At 56.6% G+C, this 23502-nt stretch overlaps 1 protein-coding gene across 2 annotated transcripts in view; it reads left to right on the top strand.

The window, feature by feature from the left end:
• The window catches only part of EIPR1 (EARP complex and GARP complex interacting protein 1), a 97853-nt gene extending 75226 nt beyond the window's left edge, over positions 1 to 22627 (top strand). Inside the window, exons 6-9 of one of the 2 annotated variants that reach the window (XM_022561429.2) lie at positions 7338 to 7474; positions 9925 to 10092; positions 11300 to 11452; positions 13569 to 22626. In XM_022561429.2, coding sequence (XP_022417137.1) covers positions 7338 to 7474; positions 9925 to 10092; positions 11300 to 11452; positions 13569 to 13743 — 633 coding nt within the window. In that variant the 3' untranslated portion in view covers positions 13744 to 22626. Of the gene's footprint in view, positions 1 to 7337; positions 7475 to 9924; positions 10093 to 11299; positions 11453 to 13568 lie in introns of both variants that reach the window. The other variant, XM_089923489.1, reaches the window with a different exon arrangement.
• The last annotated feature ends 875 nt before the right edge of the window (positions 22628 to 23502 follow it).

Consider the following 23502-nt stretch of genomic DNA (forward strand, 5'->3'; position numbering starts at 1 on the left):
CAGTCCTTTGAATTTATGTTTTAGGGTATTTGTTTAAAAAAAAGAAGCCATGAACTCTAAGAAAACATGGATTTAGTAACATATCTTAGTATCATAGCTTAATGGCTGCATATGCCTTTTGGTTTTGTAAATATTGGAGACAATGAGTAGTTTTTAACCTTCCAGGTGGATCTTGGAGAAAATCATTAGATGCAGAATGGGCTGAACGGAGGTATTTAGCTAGGAAGTGTTTCCTGAGCTTGCAAAAGACTTCTTTCTGTAAGAAAGAGTAAATGTACATTTAGAAACTAAGAGTGGGTGAGAAAAAGCACCTGCTGAGCTGGGAGGGCTGACGTGCTTGTCACTGACATTGGGGTTGAATGCCTGCCGTGGCCACACAGCCTGGGGTGTGACAAATACGGAGATATTGTCTCTGCTTTTTTGTAGTTTGCCACCAGTTACAGGGGCTATAGTGTGCAGATAAGCCTTTAATTCAAATGTTCAGGTTTTCCTGGAATAGGCTGGGGCAGGCGTGGGCCAGTGGCTAAGGGGACGTGGGGGACTGGGGACACGTGGACATGGGACAAACACCGACAGTTGAGTCAAGTCCCACTCACAGTGTGACCTTGGGCGAGTTGCTTGGCCGTCCAAGCCCCAGCGTCCACATCTGTAGAGTAGGGCAGTTTAACAGTAACATTATGTGAGGACAACATCCCCCATGGTGCCTGGTGCACTGCGAGTGGTCTATATAGGCCTGATGGAGGGATGCATGCACGCGTGGACGGATCGAGCGGCTAGAATATCCGGTCTCCACAAGTGGATTACAACTGAGCGTCGGGTTACCCAGTAGGATCCTAGTGCAGAGGCAAGAGGTACAGGGCGGAGAAATCGAGGTGCCGAAAAGCAGTCTGTGTTTACTTGGTAATTAGGTTACTTGCCCCGAAGTCAGCAAGTGCTAATCACAGTTCAGACAGGAAGCAGCAGTGAGCTCTGCTTGGTACGGAGCTCCTGGTGCTCTGAGCTTCATTGTTCCTCCCTCTTCTTCCCTCTCCAAAGAATGACCTACAGGGAGGTCTGTCTCTCCAGCACATCACTAGTGTATCACTGGTGTGACAGAAATACTTGTTACATTCTCGTCCACCTTGGCCAAAAACTTTAAATCTGCCCTCACAACCTTTCCCGTTTTGAGTCTGGAGCCGAGGTCAAGCCCACATTTGTGGGTGTCGGGCGCACGTTTTTCTCCACAAGGAGAGGTTGGGTTTTGGTGCAGCAAAGGGGAAAAGCCCTTTTAGTTCTGTTCTTCTTACAAATAAAGTCTTGTTGGAAATGAACTAAGAATAAATTGCAAATGACCTCAAGTTCCTCATCCGTGCTGGCACCTGCTGCCTTGTGTGCATTTTCTAAACACAGGAGGACTCTGGTTTTCAGGAGGCTGCCCTCAAAACCTTCCCGTGTCAGCTCTGTGGAGCGGGAACGCTTCTTCGGGGCTGGCAGAGTCCTTGACTGGGGGTGGGAGCCGCCAGCCCTGTTGGGTCTGGGTCCGGTGTGGGCCATGTGCAGGGCAGGCGGCCCGCCTTCCCTGACCCTGGCAACAGGGGCGGGGGCGGCAGCACCCTTTCTTCCACGTCCTGAGGGTAGCGATGGGCCTGGGGGAGTCCTGAGGAGCCCCATTCCCACCACGACCCTGGACCCACCCTGGACCCACCCTGTGCGCCAGAAGGGGCACCCCGCCCCTTCTGCCCTGTCCCTGAAGGTGGGGCACAGCTCCAGGCAGTGTCTGGGCTTTTTAGGAATGTCATCTCTTGGAATCCTTATAGCCTTGGGGGGCAGATTCTTTAATATCCCCGTCTTACAAGTGAGACACAGGAGAGAAAGCCAGGCCTCAGAGGGACAAAGTAACTCGTCAGGTTACTCACTAGGCAGCAGAGCGGGGACCCAGCTCAGGGGTCCTGCTCAAAGCTGGGGCTGCCGTTCCCGCAGCTGGAGGCATCCCCGATGGCGTCTCAGAGGGATCACAGGTGTGTCGGTTAGAATGCATTTGGCTGCAGGACATAAGAAGTGACTTAGATAAAGAGGATGTTTAATAATGTGCTGTAACAAGAAACATGGAAACAAAGCCCCTCTGGGGTTGGTTAATTCAGTGTCTCAGCAGCAGAGGACGCAGATACTCTGCATGTTTCTGCTCTGCCATGTCCACGTGTCACTGCTGCCCCCCCCCCCGTCATGACCGCAAGGTGACTGCAGCGGTTCCAGGCATCACATCCAGATTCCCACCACATCCACAAGGAGAAAGCAGATTTCCTTCCCACGTCTCCCTCGGTTTGAAAGGAAAGCCTTTCCTGGAAGTCCCTCTGTCCCCTTTTCAGGCACGACCGTGTGTCCAGGCCTAAACCCGTCTTTGGCAAGGGGAGCAAGCCCGTCAGCCCTGGCTCAGGGCCGTCTCAGTCCCCGGGGGCGCTGCGGGGTCTGACGGGAAGAGGGGCTCCGGTGGTGGTGGCGTCTGCTGTGTGACAAGCTGCTGTCTCCCAGCAGCTTGGGCCGGGGCACGCGGTGGACTTGCCTGCATGGACACTTTATGTCTCTTACGCTCGAAAGCTGCAGCCCTGCTGTGGCTTCGCCGAGGCTCTCCTTCCAGGGGGTGCGGTGGTGCTCTCTGTCCCCTCTGGTCCTGCGTCACCCTCAGTGCTGATGAGCACGTGCTCGGTCCCGCGTCCTCTAGGCCTGCCCCCTCCCCAGGTCTGGTCCCCTGTCGGCGCCGTGGGGCTTGTTGGTGGGGGTGCAGCTTTGGTTGGAACCTCATGCCTCCCTCGAGCCGCTCCTGAAGGCTCCAGTCACAGCATTTTGTTCATAGAAGGTGCCTCTCTTGCTCTTGTCCTGCACTAGTTACTCCTTCAGAGAGGATTTGGGGAGCCTTTAATCATTCCTTCTGGACTGGGAAGCACTGAATATTTCTCTTTAATGCTGGGAAGCAGAGTACTGTGTGCATCGCACCCTCTGGAGTTCTTGCTGAGTTCTGTCTCTGCGTCACCAGGAAACCAGAAAAAGTGATTGATTAACCTTACGACTTGCACCATGCTGGCTGCCCTGAGTAGCGCCTTAAAAATTGATGGTGAGATCTCTTCCAGGTTTTCATTAAAATCCACCTTGCAGACGTCTCGGCACCTGCGGGCATGGCGTTCTGTGGCCCTGGTGCTTCCTGCACCAGACTGTGCAGTGGAGCTGGAGCTGGAGCTGGTCCTGTTCCGCACCGCGGCTGTGGGGCCCAGTGCGAGACACCTACCCTCCCTGTGAAGTAGGGGGCTGGGCAGGGGCCGCCTCTCAGCTACTGAGTTCACTCGGAGTCTCCCCTGCCTCAGGTTAACACCTTATCAGTTATCTGTGCTTCCTAACAAATGACCACCCAGTTAGTGCTTCCCGCTGCCCACCACGGCCATCACGTGGTTTCTGCGGGGACAGTCAAGAGCCCGCAACCTCAAGTCTCTCGTGAGGCCGCAGGCCAGGTGTCAGTGGGGCTGGCGTCTCATCCGAGGGCTCTACCGGGAGGACCTGCTCCCGAGCTCATGGACGCGTTTGTGGCAGGATGCGGTTGGACCCAGGGCCTGGGTTTCTTGTGGGCTGTTCCTCAGTGTGGGTTTTGGAAGCAGACAGTGCGTGTTAAGTTTTGCTGATTTAACTTCTGCGTGAGCCCTGATGGAGTCAGAGTAGAGCAAGTGCAGAGAGCTTTGCTGGCAGTGTCGTTTGTTAGGATTCGACCTGAGTGCTTTGCGCACTGTTACGGATCTTCCCCGCTTGGCAAACTTCATGGTGCTTCCCACAGCAGCCTCTTCAAGAATTCACTCTGCTGAGTTTACAGTGCCTGTCTTCTGATGATAGGACCTTATGTGTTCACGCTTCTGAAGAGTTTGATAATGCATCCCCGTGTTCATAGAAAATTAATTAGAACACTGAATGCTGATTACTTAGAAAATATACGGAACCTTTTTTAATTTAAGTATAGCTGGTTTACAATGTAGTGGTTCACAATTTTTAAAGGTTATACTCCATCTATAGTTATTATAAAATAGTGGCTATATTCCCTGTGTTGTACACTACATCCTTGTAGCTTAATTTTATACATAATAGTCTGTACCTCTTAATCCCCTCCCTCTACATTGTCGCTCCCCTTCCCTCTCCCCACTGGGAACCCCTAGTTTGTTCTCTATACCCGTGAGTCTGCTTCTTTTTTGTTATAGTCCCTAGTTTGCTGTATTTTTTAGATTCCACATATAAGTGTTATCATGCAGTATTTGTCTTTCTCTGTCTGCATGATACCCCCCAAGTCCATCCATATTGCTGCAAAAGGCAGAATTTCGCTCTTTTATGGCTGAGTTGTATACTCAACCGTTTTATGTACCTGATTGTTGATCTTACTTAACTAGTCTTCAGAAAACTGAAATGGCGCCTGTACATGTTTCTTTTGGCTAGTTTTTTTTCCCTAAAGGAGAGGCCATAAAACTGTTTCTTGGTTGGTGCTGTCAATGTGGATGTTAAACGTCCAGCCACAGCTGGAAAAGCTGAAGCCCAGTGTGGAAAAGCTCACCCTGTGTGTCTGATGCTCGTGTTTTAGGCCCATTTCAGGGTATGGGGCTCTGTGCCGCCGTCCCTCTTCAGGAGGCTGTGCCTGTCACTGCTGCGGGCAGGGCCGAGATGCCCTCTGCCCACACCAGCTCTCACTGGCCTTCCCTTGTGGTTGAGAGTCCAGGTCCTGCGTTGTGAGGCTCCTGCCACCGTCCCTTTCTCCTCCATGGCTTTGCGGTGGTCGCACCGTGTGGTCCCCTCTGCGTCTTGCCTGGGGGCCGGGCCTCCTCCCTGTGACCTGTCCATGCTCTGTGCCCCCCACGTGCCCCTGAAGGTGATGGCACCCCTGATCCTGGGCTGACTTGCCTCTGCTGCTCAGATGACGAGAGAAGGAGAAGCCGTGGCCCGTGATGCAGGGGAAAAGGGGTGGGACCACTGCCCATCATCAGAGGAGCAGACCCTCTGCCGCCCCCAGCCCCTCGGCCCTTGCTGACCCCTCCCGGCGGGCTCCCCACCCGGCTGAGCCAGTCGACATCCTCCAGGAGATTGGGGGTGAGACTGAGGGTCAGTGGGGTCCCCCGTGGGGCCCTCTTGTGGGGTGTCTGGCGCAGGTGCTCCATGGGTGGCCGTGAGCGTGCTGGCCTGGAGGGGAGGCACTGGGATGGCCCTGGGTTTGGGTCCCCGACGTGGCCCTCTCTGCCAAGCTACCTCAGGCCCGGTTCTGCCCAGGTGGCCTGAGCTGCGGCCTGGGCAGCAGGTGTTGCCAGGTCCCGTGGGAGCACCCAGGCCCTGCTGGCCAGCGGCCCCCTTTCTGTCCCTCAGCCGCTTTGTCCTTCCTGACGTCTCGCCCGGCCTCTGGCTCTTCTCGCCCTGCGGCGCTGTCCTCGGCCAGGCTCAGTTCTGCGCCCGCCATCGGGCATGCTCCACGGGCGGAGCGCTGCTGGGTGCGGCTCTGCGTCGCCACTGGGAGCTTCCTGGGGGTGTGTCCCCCTTCGAGGCCCCGCTTCCCCTGCTGAGCTTTCGGCCCAGGAGCTGCTCTCCTCCACCCTCGGCCGCTCTCCCTGCCCCTTCTCCCCACTCCAGGCACCCCGGGGCCTGTTTCAGGTGATGGCTGCTCCCCGGAGCCTCCCTGGCAGCTTGAATGTGAGCCCTGGGAGTGCCCAGAGCACGGGCACTTCCTCCTTGAGGTGCGGGTGGGCACCCCTGTTTCATTCCGTCGCCGCCGTGCCTGGTTGGGTCCCCCCGACACTAACACAACACACATGTCTTGCCCAGACCAGACTAACCCTTTAACGTTTGTGGAGAGGAGATTAATAAGTGGTGCTCGGTCTGTAATGGCAGAACAGGTATTTTAACTGGGGTCTTATAAAACAAGAACCCCCGCTTTTCCAGGGGGCGGGCTCTCTCCTCCGCTGCCTCGTTTGGCTGTGGGCAGGGGGTGGGGCGGGGGAGGGCAGGGCTGGGGCCCAGGAGCTGGGCAGGCACCCGGGAAGACACAGGAGCCGCCTGCGTGTCTCCTTAGAGATGTGACGTGTCCCTCCCGTCCCTCCCCCCGCGCTCACGGGCACAGACACCCGTCCTCCTTCCTCCCGTCAGCTCTAGCCCTTCAGTCCCCGGGAGGGGGGCGTGTGCACCCGCAAGGACTTCAGAGGCCCATCATCCACGTGATTTGCTGAATCCGTGAGGCAGGAAAATGGGTTTTTGGGAGAAGGATTTTTCTGGGGCAGGTTGAGACATGAAACTGTCCAGAACCGAGAGAGGCGAGCTGCCGCTGCCGGCTGGTCAGCGTGTCCTGGCTGGGCGACCTCTGCTGCAGTGGGTGCTAGAGTAAGCGGGGCTCTCACTCGGAAGTCGACGTGCCCGCTGTCAGGCTTCTTAACTGGTCCAGGCTCTCTGGAGCGGAAACTGGCTGTTTTCCCCAGGCTTCTGCTCCATCCCCTTGCACTGACCGCCCACTCCGTGCGCCCACCCCGGCCGGGGCCAAGTCTGGGGCCCGATGACAGCCTCGGGCCTCTGTCCAGTGCTGCCGTGGCCATGCCCGGGTCCCTCTCAGAGGGTCCGCAGGGCGAGGCTAGTGTTCAGGGTAAAGTGAAGTGAATCACGGAGGGTCGAGTAACCTGAGGACCACAGACAAGCCTGGAGCCCTCCTGCCTCCAGACACCACCGCGTGATAGGCCTTTGTGCATAAGATTGTAGACGGCAAGTGGGAGGGCCGGTGGGGCAGCGGGGTCGGGGGTGGAGGGGGCCCTTCTCCCAGGCTTGCACCAGGGCCCGGCCTCGACTGCGCTGGTGGTCTCGAGGGTCTCCGCCGTCCGTTACCTATTGGGGTTTAGTTAACCCCCGAGTAACGGACGCCGAGATCCTCGCAGCAGGGAGGGGAGGGCACACGTCTGAGCACACGTCTGGGTGGGTCGCAGCCTTTTGTCCTTCTCCACCTGGGGTTGGCCGTGCGGACCGGCGGGCCTCGTCCTTGGTTTTGGAGGAAGCCAGACGGAGCTGGTGCGTGTTGTCTTCAGATTTGAGTGGATTCTCCCTAATCCCACACTGGCAAGTCCTGTCTGATAGAGGCTCTGTTAACGTGCCTTCTATTTTTTGCTGTGTTCAGTTTTATATATTTTTTTTCCAAATAAGGTTCAAACATTCTTGCCTTCTAAGGGGAGGAAACAAAGACAGAGCTTCCTAATTATTTTCAGTAATTATCTTCAATGATAGCCCGTACAAGATATCCTCTTAAATGCTCTGAATAGAGTTCAAATTACTTGTCTTTTCTTCTTCCTTTGAAAACATCACCCAATTTGCAGCTGGCCAGTTCGGCGTCCCTGGAAGGGAAGGGACAGCTGAAGTTCACGACGGGGCGGTGGAGCCCGCATCACAACTGCACCCAGGTGGCCACGGCGAACGACACGGCTGTCCGAGGGTGGGACACGCGGACCATGAGGTCAGTGACGGCCCCTCCCCTCCCTGCCCCCCCACGCCCATCCACCAGGGCTCGTGTGCTGAGGCCATGTGGCTTGTCTGTGTTGGCCTCGGGCTTGTGGGAAGTCGTACGCCTCGTCCTCTTTCTCTGCCCCATCTTGAGTGCACCCGCGCTGTGGGTCCGCGCCCCGCCCCGGTGGTCCTGTTCCCGTGGGCGCCCTTCGGCGGCAGCGGCGGTCTCCGGTGGAGATCAAGGTCAGGCTTTTGTAGCAGCTCAGGCCTGAGGTGGTGACCGCAGACTCTCGGTCTCCATGGTCGGCGACCACAAGGTGAGGGCTGCCGTCCCCTGGTTAAGCATGGAGCTCGACCATCTCTGCACCTTCAAGATGCACACCCATGGGGCGGTCGTAGTTTGTTATTTAAGTCGTTACACACACAGCTAGTGCTTCTAATGGGACACGGGAGAGCTGCTTTTCTGTGCCAGGTGTGGCGTTGACAGCGAAGGAGTGGTGGTGTGCACACTGTTGTCATGGCAACAGGGCCCTGCAGTCTTTTTTAAGATACAGTTTATCCCCTCAGCACACCGTAATTTATCACTAAGCCGCAAAGACGGATGTCGTGAAATAGCTCGTGTTGCCTTTGAGGGTGGGGGCCCAGCTTTAAATCTAGGTCCACGGCCCCTCTGAAAGCGCAGGGGGTAATCAGTATTTGACGTGTGTGTGTGTGTGTGTGTGTGTGTGTGTGTGTGTGTGTGTGTGTGTGTGTCTGTCTGTCTGTCTGGGCGGTGGCGGGGGTGGGGGTGGGGGTTGTTGGGTTTCCTATCAGAAGCTGAAAGCTGTGCGCTTGGATGTCGGGACTGGAATCCATTCCTCCAGGGCCTGTGGCTATCTTTTCCCGTTTTCATTGTTCTTTGAAGGATGTGTAGATTTGGGTATCTAGATGAGAACCTTGAAGACTGACATTACAGACCCCAAAGCCAGGGGGCAGGAGGGGCCCTGGGAGGCAGCGCCCTGCTGCCCCCTTGCCTGCCGTCCCTGGGGGGATGGGCAGCAGGCGACCCGGGGGCTCTTCTCCTTGGTGTTGTGTCTCTTCTGCAAACAGCCTGGGTGTTGGTGCTTTCAGTGCTGCTTCTGGAATGTATTGTGCTTTTGTATTCAGATCGCTGCCCACAGAGCCCCAGGAAAGCCTGAGTCGATACTCTCTGCCTGTGTGACTCCCCCCAGCTCCCTAGGACCTCGCCGGGCTTAATTTTATTCATTTCCCTGTTTCACTCGGAAGATCTTAAGGTTCGGGTATCTTATTTTAGGAAAAAATATTAGGCTATTGGGAAGGTTCAGGATGTAAAAACCGGTTCAAGATTTAAAAGTGGTTTGGGGCCAGAAAACCCAACATGGGAGAAAAGATGAAAAGGACTGAGGTCATCTGACGTGAGATGGGACTGTGGAGACCTTGGTTTCGGGCGAGGGAGCTGGTTACGGGAGCAGTCCCAGTGGGAGCCATGCAGAGCACGAGGTTCAGGGTTTGCAGGAGAGGTGAAGTCACAGCCGAGGGAGGAAGTGGAGCGGGCAGAGTGGACGGGGTGTCTCACGGGGCCGACTCTGGGACTGGCGGGGGCCCCTGTCCATCCTGCTGGGACACAAGCTCTTCGTCTGAAGCCACTGTCCTGCCACAGGTGACCTGCACCTCTGGTTTGCGTTTGTGGTATCAGAGGGGGTCACTGTAGGAGATGGAATATTCTGATTCCGCACCCTGCAAGGAGCAGCCTGGAGGTGGATGGCGGGGCTTCAGTTAGGTCTGTGTGTGCTTGTGTGCCTGCACCTCTGTGCACACTGGTGCACCCACATGTGGGTGTGTACACGTGCATGTGTGGGCATAGGTACCCATGCGTGTGCATGTGTGTACGGCTGGTGTGTGCATGCTTGTGCATTGTGTACACACGTGCAAGCACGCACACGTATGGGCACGCGTGAGCTCTGAACAGCGGTGGGGCCGATTCGGCCCCGTGCCCGCCCATGCCCAGTGTCGGCACCGGGTTGTGTGCGAGGATGAGGCCCAGCCGTGACGAGCACTGTTTCCTTCCGTGTTTCTACAGCTTTCCCAACCTTTCCTTCCTTTTCTCTGTCTCCATCTCCCGACACCAACAGTGCTGTATTCCGCTTCCCAGCCCCTCCCTTTTCCTTCTGTCTCACTGCGTCCTTCCAGACGTTGGTCAGCCTTTCTGTCTGGAGTCTCTCTCTGCTTCTCCGTGGCAGCCTCATCCCTCCGGATCGCTCTCATCCTCAAGATTCTAGGTCACACCTTTGAGCGCCGCCAACCAGCCACCCTTCTGCAGGGTCGCAGGCGTGGCCTGCGCACAGGAGCGCCCCGCCTGGATCCTGCGCTGGACGGGGTCCGGGAGAAGGTGCAGGGTGCAGTCACTGGCTTCCCTCGTCCCACCTCTTACCTGTGCCCATCCCCTCCACCCCTGCACAGCCAAATCTACTGCATTGAGAGTGCACACGGCCAGCTGGTGCGGGACCTGGACTTCAACCCCAACAAGCAGTACTACCTGGCCAGCTGCGGGGACGACTGCAGGGTGAAGTTCTGGGACACCCGCAACGTCACCGAGCCCGTCAAGACGCTGGAGGAGCACTCCCACTGGTGCGTTCCTCGCGCGGGCCGCTTGGGGGAGGGGCTTAGGCAATTTATTTTGCTAATTACTTCACCGTTTGGAAAGGCACAAACCAGCTTAGTTTGTGCTGCTGTGAATCATTCAATCAACCCCGTTTTATTTTTCCTAAAGGAACACTAATTCCAAATCTGAATGTTTGTGATTCGTAAACATAGGAAAAGAAGAAAAACACTAGATTCTGTTTTCTCTTGAAATAGTGCCGGTTCAAATAGGCAAAAATGAGCATGCACAGATGTCCACGTGGCATTGTGCACAGCGCAGGGAGGCCGGGAGCTGCTCAGGGCCTGGCAGCAGGGGATTGGTCAAGTCTGTCCAGTGGTGTCGCTGCAGCGGGGATGGTGCCGCTCTCAGAGGGAGTGCGGGATGGCCGTGTGCAGGGACACGCAGAGTGCCCAAGACTGACCGTTCTCCCTGAGACGCTGTTTTTACGTATATGCCATGTGCTGGCTACTTTTTGCTAAGTGAAAGAGATCGAGTCATAGAAAATCGTGCATAGTATGAGCCAGTTTTTATTCAAATAAAGCATGTTGTGTGTACATGCGTGTGTGTGCTTGTATGTATATGTGTGTGCTTATATGTTTGTCTCCATGCGTGTGCTTGTGTGCATGTTCGTGTGTGTGTGCATGTACTGGTGTGTGTATGTATGCTTCTTTGTGCATGCGTATGGGTGTGTATGCTTGTGTGTGTGCACTTGTGTGCATGTGCATATCTGTGTGTGTGTGTATTTACCACCTGAATGCTGGAGTGTGGTTTGGACAGGTTCAGTGAGTGGCCGTAATTCCTGTGGTCTGGGGAGGCGCTCCGTCCCCTGGCCCCGAGCGGCAGTCCGGCTCTCCGCTGTCCCCTGGGTCCACCGGCGGGCGGCCCAGCTCACAAGCTCTTGGGTCTAGTGACCCGGCCAGAGAGCAGCCCTTGGGAGGCTGCCCTGGGGTGCGACCTATGTCACAGGTTCTCTCTAGTCCGTATTTTGCTTCTTGGGCAGCCTTTGCCTTTAGAATTCTGGAAAGCCTGTGTGGCTCCTGAGCAGTAAGCCTCCCCGCTGGGGTCCGTGCTGCCATTTGGTCTCCGTTAGTCAGGATGCAGAAGGTTTCAGAGCCGTGCCACGCGCCTGCCCCTGCTGGGAGCCACCCAGTGATAGACGAGCGGGTGGGACCCGGCCTCCCTGTCCTCCCACAGGGTGTGGGGCGTCCGATACAACCACTCGCACGACCAGCTCGTCCTCACGGGCAGCAGTGACAGCAGGGTCATCCTTTCCAACATGGTGTCCATCTCCTCCGAGCCCTTCGGCCACCTGGTGGACGACGACGACCTGAGCGAGCAGGAGGAGAGGTGAGCGCTCCGGTGCGGCTCTGTGTATGGGCGTGGCTGTGGGCGTGGCTCGGTCCCTGCGGCTGGTGTCGGGCGTGTCCACCCGCAGGCGCGTGGCTGTGGGCCATGGAGTCGGGTAGGGCAGCCAGGTAGGGCAGCCGAGCCGCGCCATCCGCTGTGGCCTCTGAAACGCGTGTCTGTCCACGTTCTTACTGAGCGTCACACGTAAGGTTGTGAGGACCGTGGCCCGTCTGCAGCCCTGGGGAGTGAGAAGCGACCTCCGCCGGCCCTCGTAACACCCTGTGGGAGAGGCAGTGGCGGGCGTCCCTCCTGGCCGTGCCGTCCTGGATCAGGTCGTGGACTGGCCACCCTCGCTGGCAGGTGTCAAGGCGGGGACTTCGGGCCCAGACCTGGCCCGGCCCCCCCGCACTGCTTCCCCCGAGACGCTGGGTGCTGTGCGGGAAACCTCGCTGACTTTTCCCACAGCTTCACCATCTTGGCTGAGTATTTTCCAAACTCTTTCCAATCCTAATTGCTCTGCTTGGGGGCTCTCTCTTCACAATGGGGTCGCACCTCGAGACTTGTGGGGTCCTGGGGTTCGGGGCTCACACAGGGCGGCCTGGTCCAGGGCAGCAGTGGCGGGGTGAGCCCGTGTCCTGTGTCAGCAGCGTGGGTGTAAAGGAGGCACGTCTTGTTCCTGGAGTGGATGCGCCTTCGTGTGCGGCGCTGCTTCCCGTTGTGATTCAGAGCTACCGTGGAGTTGAGTCGCCCGCCTCCAGGGCAGGAGGTTCTGGAATAAAACCCTGTCGAGCTGAGTGGTCTGAGCCGTAAAATACGAGAGGGGTTTGTCGTTCTGTTTGGAGACTCTTCACACTTCTGCTTTCTGATTTCTTCCTCTGCCCACCTGAGATGAGCCTAAAATTCCTGTGTGAGAAGCTGGCTGGTGGCAGTCTGCCGATTGTCTCTCTTGAGAGAAACGCAATCATTTTTCTGTTCAAACTGAGTATTTAGATACAGTTGCAGCGGCTTCAGTCCGGCAACCTACCACGTGCAGGGCTTGGGTGTTTTCTACGGTCCTCTCTTCTCACGGCCAAGCAGGCGTCCGAGCCCTGTCTGTACCGGGGACAGAGCTGGTGGCCCCTTCGTTGGCCCCGTGTGTTAATCCAGGGGTCCTGCCTGCACGTGGGCAGCTTCAGAGAAGCGCACTAGGAAGGAAGGCGCGTGTGGCTGGCAGGCATGCCGGGCAACGGCACTGGCACGAGGTGCCGCCACGGTTTCCCGCAGGCCTGCTCCTGGGGTTGGTCCCCATGTCTTAGTGAGTTCAGGAGAATGGGAGTCCCCTGAGGACTTGTATGCGGTGTCTGTACCCGGGTGTTTGCTGGCCACCGCAGGTTGGCTTCCTGGGAGGGTCGGGCCGTGGGATGCCTGAGGGTCCGAGCCTGGGGGCACATGGAGCGGGCTGTCTCCTGGGAAAAGTCCCAGATTGCTGAGAGCTCCTTGGGTAGAAAGAGCCACGAAATGGGGAGAAAAGTGCTGAGGAGGCCCTGCTGGGTGGAGAAGCAGCCCGGCGCGTGGCAGGCCTGTGACCTCGGAGGCCCAGGCGGGCGGCCCGGCTCCGCGTGCTCCCACACAGGGCCGCGCACGTGAGCACCGCCCGGGCAGGCGTCCCAGGGAAGGGGCTAGCGACTCCCATGTGAACGGGGTGCCAGGAGGTGTCACAGCCCAGGCCAGGGCCTGCCGGCCTTCCGGCCCCTCACCCTCGTCCTGAGCAGGGTTCCCCATGCCCACCCCAGGGGGCTGTGCCGGCCGGTCCCCAGGTCCCTCTGGCAGATGTCACAGGAGTTTTGGCCGTTGTCCACTTAGCCCCATGAACGTTCCCCAGCCCCTGTCCCCCGAGCCCGAGCACGTCCTGCTGCAGAGCTGCGGAGGGAGGTGTTAGGCGGTAGGGGGCCCCCCACGAGCCGCGAGGGCCCACGGCTGGGGACGGGATGGCTCTGGGCTCCCGCAGGGGCGCCCCCGTTGGCCCCCTCGGCTCCTGGGGACTGCCCGATTGCGCAGGTGAGAAGACCAGGCCTGCTGCCACCGATGGGCAGGGCGCCCGCCTCACTCATGCACGCGTGTCTCTGGTGCCTTGTAGGAGCCAGGAGCCTCCCCAGGACAGCGTCATTGCCACCTATGAGGAGCACGAGGACAGCGTGTACGCCGTGGACTGGTCCTCAGCCGACCCCTGGCTCTTTGCCTCCCTGAGCTATGACGGGAGGCTGGTCATCAACAGGGTACCCCGGGCGCTGAAGTACCACATACTGCTCTGACCCGCCAGGCCGTCCTTGGGCGGCTTCCCAGCCGCGGGCAGCCGTGTGGCGGGCGTTGGCTTTCCAGGCGGAGCCCCGTCTGGGAGAGCCAGCATCACTCTGCTCTGATGCGAGCACCTGTGAATAGTGACGGAGCATCTGCCAGCCGACCACTGGCACCTGAAGTCTCCCCTTGCCGGAAGCGAAAACACCGTCCCCAGACTGAGCTGGGGCTCCGCGGGCTGGCCTCTGCCTGGTCACTGCCTACTTCCTCTTCTCGCTTTTAAGGCTGTCGGGAGTCTCTCTGTAATTTGCTTCCATAATGTTGACTCATCTTTCTCTCAAGATTAAAAACGAAATAAAAGGAGCAGGGCCACGCTGCATGGGCTCCAGCTCTTTCTTCAGGAGCTCTGCCCCCGGTATGGCCCCATCACCCGGTCTCTGTTCATTTTCTCCGTGTTGGCCCAGAAAAAAAGGCAGATGGGCCTCCCGTGCTTCGTCCTGGGCTTGACCTGCCCATGCTCGGGCCTGGCCTGGGGGAGCCCTGACGCTGTCAGTGACCAGGGGTCTCCTGCCGGCCTTGTGCCCCATCCCCGGGCATGGTGCCCCACTGGGTCCTGTTCCTTTACTCTGATGGCATCCTCATCGCCTGGAGGTCACATGCGTGTTCCCGGGTCATGCAGCACGCTTACCTGTTGAAACCCCACGTTGTCAGGTGATCCTGAAACTCTGAGCACGGGACTCTTGCCTATTCCTTCTCCCGTGGGTCCAGGGGTCTGTTCTGGGCGTGGCCTCACCTGCCCAGGTGTCGCGTCTGTACCGAGATGGCTGTCAGGCGTAGTCCTTTTTTCACAACGGGCTTCAGCTTGAGAATGGACTCGTTCTAAACGCTGAAGCCATCTGTCGTCCCCGGAGTGTCTGTGTGGTGGTTTCTAGCTGCACTGTGAGCCCAGAGAGGCATGTCTGGGTTTTGTTTCTTTTTTTCAGGGGTAAGAGTTTGTGGGCAGAGTGGGGACCGTGGGTGAGTGGAGGACAGACGGGGCTGTGGTGGAGGGGCAGGCAGGGGGTGGTGGTGTTTAAGGCCCTTCAGCATTTCTGCTTCCAGGGAAGACCTGCGTTTGTGAGGAGTGCAAAAAAGCTCTAATGAAAGTCCTCAACAAACAGGTGTTTGTTGAGCGCCTCCTGTGTGCCAGGCGCCGTGTAAGATGCTCCAGCTCTGCAGCGACCGAGGCAAAGCTCTGGGCTCACGTGGGGTCTGCAGTCCTGCAGGAACTATCGGCTGCTGTAAATCTTTGTGTATGGGTGTTTGTGTAAACAGAAGTTTTCATTTTCCAGGGCAGGCGTTGGCAAACTATAGCCTGAGGTCATGGGGGCCAAATCCCTGCCACCACCTGTTTCTGTCAATAAAGTTTTATTGGCACGCAGCACCGCCCTTACTCACGTGCTTCGGCACACGTGCAGCAGTGGCCAGGCAACCTCAGCGCCTAAAATCTTTGCTGTCTGACCCTTTACAAAAAAGTTTGCAGCCCCTGCCGCAGGGTCAGCTCTGACCAGTGTGAGCACTGCGTTCTATGGGAGGAAACTGCTGCACTGCTTCCCGAGGGGCCGCGGGCGGGTGCTCAGCTTTCTCAGCTGCCCACGGGCATGGGGTGCTGTCATTTGTGCTTCCCTGCAGCGATGCGGAACGGCTTTCCGCGCACTTAACTCACCATCTACCCGCGTGTCCTCTTTGGTGGAGCCCGTTTTTAAAGTTACATCGATTGTTGATTATTGTGTTTAAGTCCATTAGGTTTAGAACGTTCTTTACATATTTTGGATAAAAGTCCTTGGCCAGCTGTGTAATTTGCAAATATTTTCTCCCAGTTTTTATCTTCTCTTTTTCATCCTTTTAGCAGCGTCTCTGCAGAGCAAAAGTCTTGAGTTTCGTTGAAGTCCCACTTACCCAACTTTTTTTTTTTTTATAGATTGAAATATTGGAATCAAATCCAATGTTAGGAAGGTTTTCTCCAATGTTTCTTCTAAAAGTTGTAGTTTCACAGTTTATATTTGGAGCTATGATCTATTTTGAGTTTTTTAAATAAGGTGTGAGGTTTTGGTTGTGGGTTTTTTTTTTTCTTATAGATATCCAAGTATTCCAGCACCATTCGTTAAAGACCGTAGTTCCTGCATTGAATTGCTTTTGCTCCTTTGTCAAAAGTCAGTTGGCCCTACTTGTGCAGGCCTATTTCTGGACCGTCCTGTTCTGCTAAGCTGTGTGTCTATCACTGAGGAGTTCCTGAACAACTTTATGGGGTGCTTTCACGAGCTCCTCCCGCTCTTGAGATCTTTCTGGTGCTTTCCTTTTTACACATCAGACTGCGGCTTTGTTCCCCCTGTTCTGCTGCACCGTCTCCATGCCGGAGCCGCCCGGCCAGCGGTGGGAAAACAGAGAGAGGGAGCAGGGTCCCCTCCCGGGACATAGCCTCCGGGCAGTTGGAGAGGAGGCGTCCCTCCCCCAGTCCGAGGCTTCTGCAGACTGTCCCACTGCCGCACAAAAATCGCCCGGGAGGCTGGGATGCCAGAGAACAAGCCTCCGTTTTCCTAAAATGACAGGAGAGAGCTGTTCATAAGCCCTGTCCGCGTGTGGCTGCGTTTTTGGAGAGGCTCCTCCATCTTATCAGGGACCGGAACTCCCTGCAACTTAACTTAATGTGTCCCTGTGGAGACGCAGATGCAGAACAGCGAGAGAGCCAGCCTGGGGTGCAGACGTGCCGGTGACGCTGGCTGGGCTGGTGCAGAGATGCTGGCAGGTGGTTGGTTTCTGGATGGATTGGCAGATGGAGCTGTCGAGTTTACTGACAGATTAGAGTAGGTGTGAGGCCGAGAGAGGAACCAGGGAGGGCCCAGGGGGTTGGTCTGAGCAACTAGGACGGTGACCGAGACAGGAAGGACCAGAGGAGGAGGCTGGGGGGTGGGACGGGAAGATGAGCAGCCGGGTTTGGGCTGTTGAGTTTGAGATGCCTGTGAAGTGGTCAAGTGGCCCAGCCAACCAGATGCTTGGAGACATGAGACGGCTGGGGTGGGGTCCAGGCCAGGCGAGCGGAGGTGGGAGTCTGTGTTCCTGGTGCAGACGGGTGTGCGGAGCTCTGGGCCAACGGCGTCCCTGGAGAGAAGACCAGAGGCCGAGCCCCAGCGTGAGGTTGGGCGCAGGGGATCCAGCCAAGGGGAGGGAAGAGGCCGCCGGGAGCTGGGAGGGCCCGGTGTGTGGGGTGTTCTGGAAGCTGGCGAGCCCGTCTGCTTTGTCAGTGTCGCTGTGGGGTGTCAGGTGGGCTGAGAGCCCATTGGCCTGGCAGCATGGGGGTCACTGGGGAACCTGACACGGCAGCTGTCACGGGAAGCAGGTGGAGTGGGTTCAAGAGAGAATGGGGAGGAATAAGCCGGCAGATGTGTCGGCAGCCTGCGAACGGTCCCGCAGCAGGCAGGGGCCAGCAGGGCTGCTGTCCGCTTCGAGAATGGGGACAGCTCCGTGTTTAAACGCTGGTCGTTTGCAGGACGAGAGGGGAGAGTGATCGGGCTGCGGGAAGCGGTGATGCCAGGGCACCAAGCCCCAGACCCAGGGCTGCTGCTCTCACACCCACGGCCATCACATCATCCAGTGGGTCCCCTGTGAGTCGGTGCAGATAACAGTCGTGTTGTAAAATGTGCACACTTTCAAATACGTGACACGGTCCACCTTGCTGACGTCTTTGTGAGGTAAACATAGCCATCTCTGGGTGCAGGGATTCAGCTGGGAGTGGACGGGCCTGTGGTGCTCTGCTGGAGCCTGGGGCAGCCCTGGTCCCTGGTCGCCTCCCCGTCCACACGGATCTTGTGGGCTCCCCTTCTTCACCGTATGCAGCCTGATGGCCTTCGTGTCCGGGACCAGACAGAAGGGTGTGGCAGATGTGACGATGCAGAGGGAATGTTTGCATTTTTTTTTTAAATGTACACATTTGGATTTATCAAATTTAATTTTTTTGTTTTGTCTTTTTACTATACAAAAATTTATTGCATTTAGTCAAATGTGTCTTATCCTTCTTAAATTTTATTGGAGTATAATTGATTTACAATGTTGTGTTAGTTTCAGGTGTACACCAAAGTAATTCAATTATACATATACATGTTATCTATTCGTTTTCAGATTTTTTTCTCACATAGGTTATCCCAGAATGTTGAGCAGAGTTCCCTGTGCTGTACAGTAGGTCCTTGTTGGTTATCTATCTTATATTTACAAAACAGAAACAGACTTACAGATGTCGAAAACAAACTTGTGATTACCAAAGGGGAAACGTGGGGTGGGGGTAAGTCAGGAGCTTGGGATGAACGTGCCTGTTTTATTTCCAGCGGTGCCCAGATTGTTTTCCAAGCTAGGCCTCTGGGCCCCCTTCCATCCTCCTGCTTGGCGGGGAGCTGCGGCCGCCCAGCCGGGGCCATGGGCGCGCCGAGGACAGGCCCCAGTCTGTGACACGTGGCAAGAGCCATGTCGTCTGGAGGTGGAAAAGCTGGGGTGGGGGAGTAGGGCTGCCTTTAAATGCTTGGTGTGCTCTTGGGGGCCTGCCACCGAGTGTCAGGACAGCCCTAAGGTGGACTCTAGCAGAGCAGCTTTCACTGCAACAGAAGAAGCAACTTCCAAGTGGAGGTTCGGGGTCCTCCCCCACCCTCCCCCCACCCCGGGCCCCCTCCTTGCCTCTGCGGCCGGATGGGCAAACACACGGCACAGAAAACGATGTGAAGATTCCAGGAAAGGGGGAAGAGAATCAAAAGGACCAAAATAAAGGAAAAAACAAGAAAAACAAAAGAATGACAAGAACATGGGCAGAGACCAGATCAAGACACGTGGACCGGGATGGGCAAATGGGCAGCAGGCTCGGTCTGGACGTGTGTCCGCCAGGGGGCTGAGGGGACACGTGGACTGCCAGGCGCCGGGCCCTGGGGTGGGGCTGAGGAGAGCAGGGCCAGGTGGGCCTTCCGCCTGTGGCCCCTGCAGGGCTGCCCGCTCCCTGTCCTTCTGTCGTGAGGCCTCTTGCTCCTGGGTTCCCTCCGGCCGCACCCCAGGCTCATCCCCTGGAGCCCCGGTAGCAGCGCGAGGTCATGGCTGACCCTGCACCCAGCCCCACGCCTCCTAAACCAAGACGCCATCAGGTCGTGAGCTGCTCAGCAGCCCAGCTGGGCTCCCTCCAGTGGGTGGGGAGGAGTGAGCACGGCGCCTCGTGGGCCCGTGTCTGGAGCAGCCTTCGGGCTCCAGGCCTCTGCTGTCTCCCTGCAGACGGCCGCCCGCCCTTCACCCATTGGCTGCACCGACTCCCCAAAAGGCCCAGGTCCAGCCCCACATTGGGCAGCATCCTGTGTGCTCAGCACAGACTCTGAGGGTCCCTCCGGGGTCTGCTGGGCTCCGCACGGCCGGCCCCGCCTCCTCCAACCCAGCCCCGCCTCGTGCCCTGGCTGCCTCCGCCGGTTTTTCTGCAGTTCAGGCCCAGCACATGTCCCACATCCCTAGCCTGCACCCCTCACTCTGCACCTTCGGGCCCCTCGCCTCCTGGGGGGCCCCATCAGAGGGGCCGGCCCCCCAGTCTCCGTCACAGCAGCTGCCCGTTCCCACGCTCACGACTGGACTGAGACGACCAAGAGCATCACGCTGCACACGTTCGGCGCTGACTGAATGCGCGCAGGCTCTGCACGGACGCGAGCTGGGACGCCTGCCCGGGGCGGTGGGCCTTGCCAGTACACGGGTCAGGCGGACCCCAGAGGTCAAGGCAAAGCAAAGGTTGCCTACAGACCCTCAGTCCTCAAAACTCAAAAAATGAAACTCATTCACTGGTGGATCTAGCCTGAGATGGGCTCGTCCCCCCATTTTTTTTCTTTTTTTTTTGATATTTTATGTTTACTTATTTTTTCACATATATATGTATGCTTTATAAACCGAGTCATTTTATTTTATTTTTTAAAATAAATTTATTTGTTTATTTTTGGCTGCATTGGGTCTTCGTTGTTGCGTGGGCTTTCTCTAGTTGTGGTGAGCGGGGGCTACTCTTCGTTGCGGTGCGTGGGCTTCTCATTGCGGTGGCTTCTCTTGTTGCAGAGCACAGGCTCTAGGTGCGAGGGCTTCCATAGTTGCGGCACACAGGCTCAGTAGTTGTGGCTCGCGGGCTCTAGAGCACAGGCTCAGTAGCTGTGGCGCACGGGCTTAGTTGCTCCGTGGCATGTGGGATCTTCCCGGACCGGGGCTCGAACCCGTGTCCCCTGCATCGGCAGGTGGGAGAGCATGGCCAGCCAGGGGGCCTGAGACCCTGACTGAAACTCCGGGGACTGCAGTGAACTGGCTGTGTACAAGTGTTGTGTGGGGAGGGCAGCTTCCCTGCGAGGTCTGCCAGTTATGGCCTTTGACATTACCCATCCTCTGGCCTGAAGATGCCAGCGCAGAATCTTGGCTTGGAGCCAGACTTCTCAGAGAGTCCAAGATCCAGTTCAAATCCCACCTCCTTTGCAGAACTTTTCCTGAACAGTCCACTGGCAGGTCCAAGAGGATGAGGAAAAGCTCCTGCAGTGTCTCCACATTGCCCAGCAGTGTGTCTTGCTCATGATGTGAGTTATTTGGGAAAAAAAACATACAAATTAAAGGAACCAAGAGGAAAAACAGACAGTAGAGCAGAAGAGAACTTCAAAATCTGAAGAAAATAATCCGTGTGAAGAGATGAAGAGTTAGACGTTCACCCATAAAATAATTACAAGCTGTTATAGAATAGAATTGCAACAGAAAGTGCTGCAATCAGTGTGCATGAAATGAAAGTCGAGATGCAGGTGGAAATTTGGAGATTTGTCATATTGAAACCAAATTTCTCCATGGCTATATTTCAAGACCCAAGATTAAGGGAGATTTTATCTCAGGCAAGCTCAAAGCAATAAGCTTGTTTCTCCTGTGATCCTTGGAATTTATGGGAATTTTCAGGGTCTACAAATAAAATCTAGATAAAATGGTTAGAAAAACAACAAAGCATGGCTACTGCAGAGCAGCACTTGGACCGACTCCCACAGGAGGGGCCTTCAGGGACCCCGCTGCCCCCGGGGTCCAACAGTCCTGAATCCTGAAGCGCGGTGACCCAGGATTTCCAGCCGTAGTTTCCAGAGTCACCAAGACCACATGCTGGTCACTGTCCTTGGCTGCCCTCTCTCCTGGCACGTTCTGCCCATGTCCACCTCCCTGACTCTGCTCCTGATACCCCTTCCCCACCCAACATGCCTCTGATGTCTTCTCGTGGTTTCTGCCTGTCCGTCCTCTGCGGCTGAGCTCAGCTCTCGCCTCTTCCCTGAGGCCGCCTGCTGTTACTCAGCCTGTGTTCATCTGCCCCCTCGAATTCATGTTGTGCTCGGTCAGCCTCGAGCCTTTCCGCGCTGAGTTAAACTCCACGGTTCCTTGGACAGCCTTTCGCCCCCTGAGTGGCAGTCAGCTCAGCCAGCGCTCACTGAGCCTGCTGGGGTCCAGCAGGACAGGATGAGGGGCGCTCCTTCCGAACGCCCATGGCCCTCCCGGCCGTGTGGCCGAGCGGTGACAGCAAAGGCTCCCCAGACAGATTTCCAGGGCTCAGGCCTGGCTCAGCGCCGGCCAGGCACGTCCCCAGGGATGCCTCAGTTGCCTGTGAGTCGGATGACCTTCACAGGGCTTTGGGGGATTAAATTAATTTATCCTTATAGCCCACTTAGGACAGTAAGCGCTGCATGGGTGTTAATGGTTATCTTAATAGGAACACATATACATTGGTCCATTTCAACATAAAAGATCAGAAATTACATGATATGTTGTGGAAGGAAAATTTTTCTCTCTACCCTTTCTAGATTCTTCTGGCTGAGCCTAAGAGTTAAATTGACCTGAGACAGATAACCAGAGAAAATCAAATTTAATTATGTAGGTTCAGAGGCCCCATGAGAAAACCGAGACCCCAGGACAGGCTGGGCAGTGGAGGCCTGAGCCATCTGAGGCAGCGGGGAGGGCCTGGGACTTCACAGGGGAGGAGAGATTCACACGGAAGTGGAAAAACAAATGTTTGGTAAACAAGTGTTTGCTGGGCCACGCAGAGACAGTGGGACGTGGATGGGACTTTGGTCTCCAGGCCCTGCAGCACCCCCCCCCCCAACCCCACCAGTATTCTTTGTGGGCATCTCTGGTGATACTGCACTTCCTGGACCAGGCCCTTTATCTACACTCCTTTAGGCAGGAAAGGGGGGGATAAAAAGCAAGACTTCTTCCTGAGTCTTCTGCTTCTTCAAAATAATCAGCCTAAAATAATCCCCATAGTAAAAGGACACGTTGTTGGGAAGGAGGAACAAAAAAGGAAAGAAGATGAATAGACAGAGATAAGTGACTCAGCACCGCTCCATGGATTTCAGCCTCAGGAGAGCACGGGAAAAGCGGGCAGACCAGGGGCGGGGATGCCTCTAAGCAGACTGCGCTGACTAGGCACTCCTTTGGAGGGACACAGGCTGTCAGGGCTGCGGGAAGTTTGGTGCCCAAGGGTGACGTGGCTGAAGCTATATCACGGGAAGATGATTCCGTCTCTAGTTTCCAAATGAACCCTCCTTGAAGATGGGGCGTGCTCCTTTGTGATCAAGGCATGGAGAAGGTGCCGTTTTGTTTTTGCCTGATTAGCTCTGCTCCTCCTTCAAGACTCAGTATAAATCCCCAGAGAGCTTCCCCGACCACTAGATCTAAAGTAGTTCCTCCTTGTTATTCTCTCTCATATGACTTCCTTCTGCATGGCACTTACCCACGTGGGAAGTATTGATAAATGTTAATGGTGCAGCGGACTGTGTCATGGGGGCCCGAAACCTGTTCTCTGTTCACTGCTGTCCCTCAGTGCACAGTTCAGGGCCTGGCACATGGGTTCTCAAAGATTGTATGGATGGGTGGGGGGATGGGGGGATGAATGGGGGATGGGTGGAGGGAGGGGGGATGGGTGGATAGGTTGCCCTGGCTCCCCAGGATGAGAATGACTGGAGACAGGAGAGGATGGTGCACAGAGCTCCCCGGACTGGAATTACCGGGAGGGTCAGAACGCAGCTCCCTGGTGGGGCTGGAACCTGCTTAAACAGCCCAGGTGTTTCTTAGGAGATTCACGTGTGTGCTCATGTGGCGTGATCAGATTGCCGTGGAGGTGGGGCACCCTGGGGGCTCTGGGCAGAAGCAGGAAGGAGGCAGGAAGAGTCTCTGGTCCCCCAGAAGCTCCAAGTCGTGAAGGGTGAGGGGGCCTGGGGAGGGTGCTGCAGGAGTGGGGTCCATAGGGAATTTTATCACAGACCAGTGAGGGCTGTGTTGGGCCACAACTGTGGAGAAGAGCAGGAGCCCGCTGGCCACCTGTGCCGCAGGGAAAGGAGGGTGAGGCTCTCCCTGCGTGAGCACGGTGGGAGCCTTCCTTCTACGCTTAAATATCTCGATGGAGAAAACAGTGGAATTAACGACTTCCCAGGTTTCACATGAAGCCAGAAAGCATTCCCTGGGTCTAGCTGCACTCAGGATGCGCTGCATCCCAAATCGACGTGCCCAAAACTCAGCATGAACCCCACCCCCGGTGGGCGGGAGGGAGGGCTGAGGGGTGCAGTGGGCAGTGGGAGGCTGAGCTCGCGTGATCCGGTCACAGCCGGGAAGGTTCCAGGAGGAGATCGGCAGATTCATGGCACCTGGCTTGTGTGCGGCTGTAAACGGAGTCACCTTCACCCGGCATCACAAGCGTTGGGGCCGTCAGAGCTTATTGGCCTCTTTGCTCTGCCCAC

This window comes from Delphinapterus leucas, chromosome 13 (genome assembly GCF_059928025.1).
Source record: "Delphinapterus leucas isolate spDelLeu-1000000601 "Yukka" chromosome 13, BTC_Dleu_Yukka2, whole genome shotgun sequence".
In the NCBI taxonomy this organism is placed as follows: Eukaryota; Metazoa; Chordata; class Mammalia; order Artiodactyla; family Monodontidae; genus Delphinapterus; species Delphinapterus leucas.